This window comes from Dermacentor variabilis, chromosome 6 (assembly GCF_050947875.1).
Source record: "Dermacentor variabilis isolate Ectoservices chromosome 6, ASM5094787v1, whole genome shotgun sequence".
Classification (NCBI taxonomy): domain Eukaryota; kingdom Metazoa; phylum Arthropoda; class Arachnida; order Ixodida; family Ixodidae; genus Dermacentor; species Dermacentor variabilis.
Window position 1 is genome coordinate 84,314,055 of NC_134573.1, and position 12,077 is coordinate 84,326,131.

At 43.6% G+C, this 12,077-nt stretch overlaps 1 protein-coding gene and 1 non-coding gene across 2 annotated transcripts in view; one reads left to right on the forward strand and one right to left on the reverse strand.

Moving 5' to 3' along the window:
• Nucleotides 1–9,716, reverse strand: part of Chmp1 (charged multivesicular body protein 1) — a 32,034-nt gene extending 22,318 nt beyond the window's left edge. Inside the window, exon 1 of the mRNA XM_075695265.1 lies at nucleotides 9,484–9,716. Coding sequence (XP_075551380.1) covers nucleotides 9,484–9,502 — 19 coding nt within the window. The 5' untranslated portion in view covers nucleotides 9,503–9,716. The remainder of the gene's footprint in view (nucleotides 1–9,483) is intronic.
• A 1,453-nt stretch (nucleotides 9,717–11,169) lies between these two features.
• TRNAL-CAG (transfer RNA leucine (anticodon CAG)) lies at nucleotides 11,170–11,253 on the forward strand. Its single transcript has one exon. It is a non-coding gene; the product is annotated as a tRNA-Leu (tRNA).
• The last annotated feature ends 824 nt before the right edge of the window (nucleotides 11,254–12,077 follow it).

A 12,077-nucleotide genomic window follows, 5' to 3' on the forward strand; every position in this document is an offset into this window, starting at 1 on the left:
TCCTGTCCATACAAGATGGTCAATGGAAGTGTGCATTTGCTTCTCTTAGACTGGTTCTGGTTCCTATTACCCTAGACTGTCAGTAACCTTGTGGGTTTGCTTTTGTGATGATGATACTGTTTAGAATATCAAACATAGAATCAAGCTTGGCAATGATAAGTTAACATAAATAAACCTGTTGTGGAATTCTTTGTCGCTACAATTAGTGAGTTAAAACCATTACGAGTGTTGGAGAACTATTTGGACAACCTCCAAGCAGAAACTCGAAGCAACTGCAGTGCTTATGCAATGCAGCTAGCGCTTTTTGTATGGCCTACAGATGGGCACATGGAGATATCAAGAGCTTAAAGTTACAACAGCTGCTGTAAAATTAATCAGCAGGAATAGAAGAGCACCTGCCTTTATTTCAAACTTGGACAAAGGTATTCAGTTCTAGAAAGGCCTACAAACACTTGCACATGTTGTGGTGAGTCTAAGCAGCTGAATGCAAAAACATTGGATGGATGGATGGATGGATGGAGAGAGAGAGAGAGAGAGAGAGAGAGAGAGAGATCTTATTACTCCAAACAGATGTTGCCTGCTGATCCCCCACACCTTTTCAAAAGGCTCTTCAAGTAAAACATTTCCTATGCATTGTTGCCCACTCGAGGGCAAATGTTCTTACTCACCAATGGTTAGTGCCACTTTAAAAGTTCACAATGGTCTCCAAAAGATTTTGTAATTTATGCACCATTTCAAGAAACTGTCACATGCCCACATTATGAATACTCAGCGATTGTGAGCAGTTGCTGTCAAGAATAAGACGATCAGAAGGGCAAGTTTTCTTCAAACGCTTGCAGCTGTCCAAAGACATAGCTGGTAACCTATTCCAGCCATGAGATGAACAGGACAGCCACAAACCAGATGGAGCAGACAATGAGTATTTCTGAGAGTCATACATAAAAGCATAGCTGTGAACTGCTGTCAAGTCCAAAACCGATGCACTTTAATTCAATTGAAAGAAGTAGTTTTGAATACATTAAAACATGATGAAACGGGATATAACAAAATAATTGATATAACATAGCAAGTTTAAGTACCCCTTGAAATTTTTGTAGAAATCCATGTACTTAAAAGGTAATTTCAACAAATAGAATTGTCCTGTCAATGCATATAACAAACTGTATTTGTCTGAAAGCAAGAAAGGCCCAACTCTCGCATACCGAATATATTGCTTTCTGTGGGGTCTGGCAGATTTGGTGTAGAAATCCAACACTTCCGAGTCCCCGCGCAGTATATGTGTCAAGCAACAACGTTCTTTCTCATCACTACATGTAGCTGCATGTAGCCGCACGTAAACAGAAGCTCATTATTGCCATCGCACTTGTCTCTCACTGCTGTGCCAGGCAGGCTGGTGCAGCTAGGAGTGGCCTCCGAGATTAGGGTGCCTAGACGTCAGCGCCACCTCCCGCCGTTCAGGGTGGCGACAGCCTTTGACCATGCTCGTGCTGCACAGCCACCATATTGTGTTGGAGCTGTTGAACAGGCTGTACATGCGCAGGCATTAGTCAGTGCAGTACTGTTGTGTTGCCTGGTGTTTGTACTTCTCATAGTGCCGCAGATGTGCTTGCCAAGTTGTCTCTTCGGGCTCGCAAACATAAGATGAAAGCTGCATGACAGTTTTATAGCTGAAAACACTCCATCCTTTCTGTTTATGCACAACTTTTTTGCACCGACAAAAAAGAAAACGACGCCTACATTTTAAGATTTTCCTGCGACCCGGAATGCAGGAAAAGGTGGACAAGAACGTCGTTAATGTAAGCCATGATGTCCCAATTCTTGTATTCATGTGAAACAGTGTCTAATAAATTGTTTGAAGCACTAGGCGTTCGCTGTCTAAGTCATTTAATCAGTACAATAAGAAGCCTGCTCAAACCCAATATGTGCTTTACAGCCATCGCATGCACATACTGATGTTTGTCACATTGTGGCTCACCATTTACTTAAACCAACTGTACCAGCCAGATGTAACAAGGAGGATGCACATAGAGTAAAACCGCTGCAGGTGCAAGCTTGGATTGATATGTTCATGCTTGTGAGAAATGCATAGTATTAGCTTCGTTTCATCAATGTTACCCAAAACGATTATGGCCTCCTGCGACTTCTAGCATGTGAATGTGTTGGTTAGCTGCTAGGAACCACGCTTTATTTCCAGGATGTTTTCCTGTGGTTTCGCTCAAGTGACAGCTATATATTTTGGCAGTAAGCATTTTATTTCGTTTGGTGAGATGTGTCACTATCCTACTCTTCCTCACATCACTATGTTCATCTAGTGGTAGTTGTATAACAGAATGTAAGGTAAACATGTTTTCCAACAAAACACTAAAACCCTATACTTAGCTCACACACAGGAAATATTCACAAGCCGAACACATGGGCTAACAGTTAGAAGTCTGCAACAACGCTGTTAATTTACCAGTGTGTAGAGGTTGTACAGTGAGCCTTACTTTTACACTATAGAGTGGGCCTTCAGAATGATTTTAGCTATCTGGGGGTCTTTAGCGTGCACCTAAAGCCAAGTCCATAAGTGCTATTGCATTTTCCATCCACTCCTCGCTCACTGAGGTGCACTGCACAGGCTGGAGCAGCTAGGCATGGCCTTCAAGGTTGCATCAGCGCTGGTGCAATATCGGAGGCCATGAGTCAGCCAAGCTGGAGCAGCAAGGTTCGTTGGCCACCTCATTCACATGGTGGAGCGATGCGAGAGTGGCAGATCAGCTTGGGCCAGCTGTGTAGTAGGCACGCCGTGTTGTGTGCCACATGCTGCTCGACCCCGATGGACTTTGTTGGCATTACAGCATGCAAGGTCTTTTCTTTGATCACATCCCTGTTTTGCAGGTTCCAAAATGCTGTAGACGAGCAAAGTTCAAAGCGAGAACAAAAGACCATCACCTTGGAACAGAAAGCAGCTGCACAGGACTGTGCAGACCATAGGCGGAAAGTTTTCATTCGTCTGGGGGGGGGGGGGAGCGCTGGGGCCTGACCAGCTTTCCCAAACCCCCCTCCCATATGTGTGTGTGTGTGTATACATGTATATTTCTTGCACTCGAAAATTCAAAATTTTGTGTGACCTCGAAGAATTGTTCGCTGAAGTGACGGCCTTATACGAGAATTTACAAGACCTCATAGTAGGAGACAGTCCAATTTCACAGCCTGTGAAAAAAAGTCCTCTTCCAACACCAAGAATCTGGCGTCTCCCGGTGGTACAATCCTCCTTCGTGTAATCGTATGCTATCACTAATACTGTTTCGCCTTTCCAGCTAAACTGCAGCCTCTCTCTGTCTTTTTTTTCCGTGAGTCCAAGTATAAGCGCTCCTGCGCACGACTGCTGCTGATTCTGACATCGAGTGAATCCGGCTTGGCCTCATTTCGGTTACTGAGTGAATTATACAGGGTACACCAACTATCATGCACCAACATTTAAAAAAGAAGAGCAGTTGTGTTACTCGAAAAAAACCTAACGCTTATTTTTTCCAGTACAGTGGAGTAGCTGTCAGTAATTCTTTCATTCCTGAAATTTAATACGACAATTAAAATTAATTATCTAATTTGAGAAGTACTGTCCTAATTATGAAAGTGTCAATGAGGCATCTGTAGGCACCGCCAAATGACATTTGTGTTTTCAGCGACGTACTAATTGCGTGCGAAGTTTTTCCGGCTGGCAAACAAACCTCACGAAATATGAAAAATACCCCATGACTGCGCTCCCACCCGCATCATAAAGCAGCGCCCTCAGATATGCTGACTGAAGGCCACTGCATTGCCTGTCGCAAACCCGAAGAGACAGCGCATCACTTTGATAATGATATGGAAGGAGCACCAACAGCAGGTTTCGTGGCTTTGCAGCTATTCTTTCCACTCTAAGTCACACTTATTATCCGCTTCTCGAGGCCGACTGATCACATTAATAACAAAAGTCCCTCCCCGCTCCGACCATGCATGAAAGGTGAAAGGCCATGTAATAGGCATAGCATGTTTCAAAATCCCAGCTCTGCTCGGACCGCATTGGCAGAGTGTGCGTGCAGCTATATTTCGTGCCAGGAACTTGCTTCGGACCAAAGCCAGATTATAGTGACAGTTTTAGTTTTAACGAGAGTGTATATGTGCTGTAAAAACAGCATCACGGCATAAAATAAAAGCAAAACAAACAGAATGGGAAGCGACTCTCATGTTGAGAAAGGGCAAAACCGATAAGTTCAAGAAAGTACATAACCACTTCTGAATCAGCTGAATTGGCAATCCTGCACAAAAAAACGAAAAAACAAAAATACATCAGATTTCAGTGAGCCCTTATTATCATGAATTCATAAGTGCCCTTCGACACCAGCTGCTGCCAGAGGACGTGTTTGAATAGGTCTCCTTCTGCAGCTACACAGCACTGAGTCCACTTTGTCCCATCTTCCATGGCTTTCTAGATGACCAACTCTGGAATTCGACGGCAGACATCCGTTAACCTTGCCTTGAGCTAATCTGACGTCCGTCTCGATCATGTAAGCACAATCTTTCACATAACCCCAAAGAAAGAAATCAAGTGGAGAGAGGTCAGGTGATCTAGCCGGCCAATTTAGAGGTCCGTGCCTTCCAATCTATTACACATGAAAAGTCGCATCCAGCCAGTTTCATGCTCGGCTGCTGCTGTGTGCTGGTGCTCCATCTTCCCGATACCACAGAAGTGGAAGATGTGACCATGTACCACCACTCCTTCAAGGACTTCGTCCACATAACACTGTCCAGTCAGTGTGTGATCAAGGAAGATAAGATTGATTATAGCACTGGCGTAAATTCCGCACCACACATGGAACAACCACTTATAGTGGTGCTGATGGTGCTTTACCCAGCATGCATTGTAGTAGTCACTCCAATAGTGTGCATTATGCAAACTTAGCTGGGTGTTACTGAGAAAATTAGCTTCATCTGTGCACATAATGTTGCTCAAGAAGTCCAGTGACTCATTGGCTTTTGTGAGGACTCAATACAAGAAATCTAGACGATTCTACAGGTTTACATCTTCCAAGAATTGGTGCTGCTTAAAAAGGTGGTACGGGTGAAAGGCCGTTGTTTAGAATCCTCCAAACTGATGACTTGGAAATTTATACCTGGGTGGCCACGTCTCGCACGCTAGCATGTGGGTTTGAGGCAATAAATTATAGAACACCCGTGCATAGGCTGGGACTAAAGATGGAGTCCTACGCCACTGTTTCTTGAAGCTGCCTGTTTGTCTTCGGTTTTCATCATTTCTGATGATAGTCAACGCGTTTGGTATACCACCAGATTTCAACGACTGATATATATTTGCAGCCTTCTGCTTGTTGTCATTTGCAACTCCCAAGGCAAGGATAATTTTTCCTTCTGCTCATTAGAGAAAGACAAGGTGACTGGGATGAAACAAAATGCACCTTTAAACATTTGCACTGACATTGTCAATTCGCTTTTCTAGTGATAGGTTCTGTGGCAAAAAAGAAGAACCATCTGTGCACTTTATCTATGCATATCGACAGCTATTACAGTTTGCTTCCAACTAATACCAAACACAATGTGTTACTTCGGCCAAGGCGTGTCAGGTAAGGCACAAGCTCAATCACAATGTTTCACAGCGAAGCTGCATTTGGCTACCTGATTCGACCGGCTGTCACCTGTATTCCGAACACTCCTCCGGCGCAATCAAATGTGAATGCACGAAAAAAAGAAAAGAAAGGGAGGCATGCGATTGGCTGAGCGAATATTGATATCGTTGCTCTCTGTCACAGCCGAGCGGGTGCAGCAGTTTCTCTCCGGCTACGAAATGGGTAGGCCGCTCGTCATACAGACTCCTGAAGAGCAGGCATCTTTTGATCAGTAATGCCGCAAGCAGAACCAGGAATGAGCTCGTCAACGCTGTCCCGATGCTGCAGCCCAGGCGCAAGAACAGGCTCGTGCAGCCGAGCGCAAGCAGCAACTGCATACGGAGGATCTGGCAGCCAACCAAGCCGACATTTCATGATCCGTCAGGATTAATCCAGTGATAAGCACCGGGGCCACACGTTTCAGCTTCACTGGTTAACCATCTGTACTGAGTGCTTGGACGGATATTTTTTTTCTTCATTTCCTTCATTTCGTTCTGGTTAACTCATAAGAAGCCTGTTCGAGGGCGCTCCTTTATGATGCTGGTGGGAGCACAGTTCCGTGGTATTTGTCACATTTCGCAGGGTTTATTTATCAGTTGCAAAAAGTTAGTACGCGATTAGTACATCATTGAATATACCGCAGATTGATGTGCCTTGGCTGCGCCTCAATATGCCCCATTGATGAAATGAAAGTTTATTTCCATCTTGTAAGGTACAGATGGGGGGTGGCGGAAAGAAAGCTGTCTATTGGACAGCTTGAACATTGACACAGTGATAATAATGACAGTATGTCTCGAGTTAGAGAATTAATTACAATCACCTAATTAAATCTTTGTAACGAAAATATTACTGGCAGCCACTCCACTGTACTGTATATAATATGCACTAGGCTTTTTTTGAGTAACACATTTCTTTTTTAAATCTTGGTGCATGACAGTTAATTGGGACACCGCGCATATATTTATGACCTCTGCATACAAGTGACAATGTTTCCATCTATAATAAATGTTGTAATTTATTAGAAGTTCTTTAATGAGTTGTTAGCTTTGCTTACTGGAAAGTGAAGCAATACTGAGACACATATCGTTCAAGTGCATTTCATACACTGTTGATAACAGACTCTGCCTAAGGGGTCCCCAATGTCTACAGGTTTTTTTTTTCAGGGTCAAAAAGCATGCAAAGCATTTTGAAGTGAGTGAACATACAGCAAGATATTCATTCTATAGGCATCAGCTGTACATTCATTTAGAAGTACTTGTTAATTGGCTGCGTCCTTCTCTTTAAATATACAATAAACTTTGTCCTGTGTATATACTGAAATATATTGTGCATTTGCATGGTGTTTACAGTTGAAATATAGAACAATGTTGAAGTGAGAAAATACGTATGAGGCAGCCAGGGCTAGTACTTCTAATGTGCCCGTTCTCCTATTGTCAGAATTTGCAGAAATAAAGCAAAGTTTAAATTAAGATCCGTGCATGTCCCCGCCAACAATGATGCAGTAAGCTATTAGCCACAATAAAATTTTAAGAGAAAAGGTTAAGGCAAGGGAAATGAAACCTCAAATTATGTGGGTGACAAAACTCTCGCACTGACCCATTAGGTGTGAGGGGAGGGCGGGGGGTAGGCTTTGCCATCGCCAGAGGGAAGGGGGGTTCAGCTCCTCCCCGGGAAACTCTGGAGTGACCTTGGGCCCCGGAGCCCCACTGTAGTCGGCGCCTATGGTGCAGATCCACTTGAATCTACTTCCCTCAATGCGAGCGCAGTACCGGGAAAGCACACCCATTGCAGAAACATAACTATCTGGAACACTCTGTTTTGCAACATGCAAGCAACCGTGTGGCATTTGGATCAGATGCCCGCAATTTGATATTTACAATGTCCAGCTCGTGACAAGGTACCATATCTACTTGAATATAAATAAAACATGAATGTAGGTCGACCCCTCTATATTCTACTGGCTGAGAAATTCACATCCACAAATTACTAAATGTATAAGAATTCTCAATTTGGCAAAAGTGAAAAGTTTTTAGACCTAGAAAATTTAAAGGAAAACAGCGTTGTATCCTTTTAGGCATCAATCATCTTTTGAAATTCGTTCCTCCTGTACACATTATGGCCCAGAAAGGATTTGACGCAGAATGCCACTTACAATGAGTGAATGCTACGCACGGGATGTAGATATACTAACACTAATGAGAAAGGACATATTTGATCTTCGTATAGTGTAAAGAAAAACCTAATATGTTGAACAGACCTCTTTTGATTTAATTATGCTAAAATGTTTGTATAATGTTTATCGTGATACCCAATACATGTCTCAATGTGGGTTCTGTTTGTATTTTGTGTGTATATTATTTTCAATACTTCATATTATGCTACTCATACATTCCGCAAGATGGTTGGCCTTAATGTGAAGCTGTAGCAAGAAAAACTTAGGCTGCTGTATATATTTATTTGCTTAGAATGCTGTATATGTATATTTGCTGCTGTATGTGTGGCTAGAGCTCAGTCAAGCGCTGAGAAAGCAGCTTTTTCTCTTGCCATCTATTTTCATTGTATCGTGTACACAAAAACCAGAAATAGACGGATTGATTAACTGAAAAAAAAGTAATAACACGAATGTATGTTAACCTATATCTTTTTATAAAAACGAAACACTTTGAACATGACACACCTGTATTTACGTAAGCTTGGCCACTAAATCTCACTAGTCAATTCCAAAACTGCCTCCTCATTGTAATTACCAGTCAAGTTGTCCTCGTCGGATGCTTTACAGGTGTCTTTGGCACTAAACAATCTTGTCCTCAGTGCCGTCTAGCACATTGGATAAGCAGTGTTCCTTAAAGCAAGACTAAATTATCTCCAGACTGACTTTAGAGCAAGTGCAACGGGAGAACTCCGTTAGCTTCATATTTTTCATACTTCTTACGTCATACTTTTGCTAGCTTTGTTCAGAAGTATAAGTTGATAGCTTGTTTTTGCTTAACGTTTCCTAAAAACAAAGAAGATCAACCTATATTAAATTAAATAGGGTAGTTATTGCACATGAGTATTGGTAAGCAAGTATTGTGTGTTTGATATCAAGAATAATTTTCTTTATCTAGGTTCGACTGTAGTCACAACATTGTTACACGTTTTGTTTAAAGCCACATAAATGTGCTGCTCAGCATGAATGTGGGGAATTACAGTAAGCATATGTTAATTACGTGAATTGTCAGAACTCGCTACTTAGCTAATGGCACACTAAATTTTAAATTGCGTGTATCCACCAGTTTGCAGATACTTGAAAGTGTGGACCATCATGGTTTGGTATCACAGGAAAAAAATTAAGCATCAAGCACGAATATACTGTGCAATGACAAGCCTATCACCAAGCAAATAGGCCATGCGGCTGCCTGTGTGCTGATCACTGTGGGATAGAAGTTGAATAAACAGGGATAAAGTCAGACAGGCCGGCCGACGTTTCGATAAGTGGACCTCTCCTTGTCAAAAGCAACATTGTCGTACTTGGCGTGTCAGTTTTCGAGGGTAAGTAGGGTGATGCAACCTGGCAGTCGTCTATAACAGAAGAAATTGTTTCTTGTTTTAATGAAGCGCCTAGTGGCAACGCAACAGTGAAGTCACCGTGAACGAATCTGGTACAACGCCCATGACATCGATAAACTGTTACGCCAATGACGCGAACGGTCTTACAAGCTACGAAGACATTAACAATGCGATTTGGTCGGAACAGCGCCCGAAAAAAGAAGCAATCCGTAATCAATACGGGCTACAGAACGAGCTGGCAGAAACTTACGATTGCAAAGGAATGACGTAAGCGAAAGCATAGAAAGGATACTTTCCATGGCCGTAGCCATTTCTTCGGCGATGAGTACCTCCTAGGCGTTTCTTACGTTTCACAACACAGCGAAACTGGAGCGTTGCACAGCACTTCACAGAAGACGATGTAATCAACGCGATTGTAAACTTTTTCGTACACTTTGTAACAAGCGAGCGGCGAAGCCGTGACAACTTGCTGTTACCGTGCGCTTCGAAAACATACGGCAGAAGCGGCTGAAATAATAACTTGCAATGGCTACGAAAGTGCAGCGATAGTTGGATGGAAGTTAAATTTTCGGCCAAGTGTTGCCAGAAGTAAAGTCTAAAACATGGCGGCCATGACGTACCACACCAAATTGGTCAGTATAGTAACTCTATGCCAAATTGACCACACTTTCGGCGCATACCGCGCGCAAACGCGTAGCCTTCGAGATTCGCATTTGCTACTCAACGGCAACCGTCACTCGGGCGCGGATTTGAAATGGCACCCGTCAAACGGCGCTAATAGTGACGGACGAAGGCGCTTTTTGATAGTGAGGTAATTAATTTCACGCGTTCCTACGCTTGCTTTCAGCAATAAGAGAAACAGCAGATCTGGATTTACGGTACACTTGAACGCCAGTACCCGTACATAGTAGAATTTGACTTACTAGCTCCGTGTAGTGTATGGAGCACGATCGGCTGATATGGAAGTAAGATCAAGCCAACTACTTAGTTCCCTCTTAGTGAATGATTAGCTCTATATGTTTGAAACCAGTAGAAACGTGTAACCCACTACGTGATCCCTGCTTCAGAACTTTGGCCAGCCGGGAGAGCAACCTCCTACTGCGTCATACCGCGCTGCTATAAAGCCATTTTTCAGAGTTACACAAAGGTCATAACCACGATATCGAGCTACTGCACCAACGGTGAAATGTGCCGCGACCACTACAGGTCATTTGATGCCATAGTGTCACACCAGCCGAAGTAGCCACATCTTGCCTTCTGTCAGGATGGCCGCTGTTACTAGTAAAAAGTTGTAGAAAGATCTTGTTGATGTATTCTTGCCTGTACCGTTGTATCGTACAGTATTTGTTTTAGGTTCAGAGCGAGATGTTCTTAAGAGAGTTAAACGAATGCCGGTAAGAGCTTCTGTTAAATCTTTCGCTTTTCAACTACATACAGGCACTCTCCCAGTGAAACCGTGGCTGCAAAGCAAAGGCATTTTTGTACCTTGGTCTGTGAATTGCTTTATATGCAAAAAACCGGAGACGATTGAGCATATATTTTTGGACTGTCATGACGCAGTGTTTTTGTGGGATATTCTAAAACGTAGCCTTAAAAAGGAATTGCCGTTAAGTGCTTTCGGGATACGCTTCCTGCCATGCGCGGAACCAGAGGGAGTGCCTGTCGATCTGTTAATGCTTCTGTGCATGCACAGTGTGTGGCGAACGCGTATGAATATTAGACATGAGCGCATTGTTCAGACATGAATACATGAATACTGAAGCACATGAATACTTCATTGAAAGTGTGTTATATATACGCGAATTTTTCTGTGCACAGAGTGATCCTCCTGATTGGCTATAAGTGCTTTGGACAAAGTGACTAGCCTACATCGTTCTTATCTCACCACACCGATCCGGCATTGACTAGTTGTCTTTTATGGCCGTGCAATACTCACATTGTATTTTCTTTTGCCAAGCCAGTAATAAAAACAGAAAAAGTCAGAATGGCCGAGCGGTCCAAGGCGCTGCGTTCAGGTCGCAGTCTGGTCTGCCAGGCGTGGGTTCGAGTCCCACTTCTGACATTAATTTTTTCCCGTGTATTTTCAGGCGATTTTTATGAAGAGTAGCGCATAAAAGAAGTATAAATGAGGGTGAAAATAGGCTGCTGGACAGCGCTGCCTCCCCCCTCCTTTCATTTACTGCCAGAGCTGTATATGACTCACCTTCCGTAGTTTTTTTCGGCATCCGCCAACGGAAATAAATAATCATGTGGGCATATACTGGTGATAGTGCAGAAAGGGTCCAAGCTGGCACATATACGAAGGCCCTGTGGGGTCTGGGCCCTGTAACGCATCCTTAAACTACTCTTGTCATACGTGGGACCCAAAGAGGCCCCAGGCACAAGGGTAAGAACATAGTTTTTTCGGCGTCCGGCAACAGAAACTGACTTAGCGAACAAACCCATACTGGTGCAGCGCGGCGGCGCATATCTCAAAATGCGGAACAGATTAGAACGCTCGCCGTGAACAATAGCGTCACGTCAAGGTAATCGCAGCATATAAGCAGCAGAGGTTTAGGCCCTAAAAACATGCATTATCCATGGGGCGGACACGTATAGTTCGTACAGTTGAAGAACAACTTGCGTATGAGGAGCGCCGGAGGGAACAGCAAAAACGGCGCCGGCGCGAAACGACTACCGACGAAGAAGGTTCCCGCTATGCTGAACGAAAACGACAATTAATCGCGAGACCGGGCAACTTCGAACGAGCAACGACGCCAGACTCGCAACGCAAAAAATGACAACCATCCCAGTCTGCGAAGATGGAATGGCAGCGAAAGCACTTTGCTTTTCGTTTGAGAGCTTTGACGGTCGTCAGCTTTCGCTGCCATTCCATCTTCACCGAGT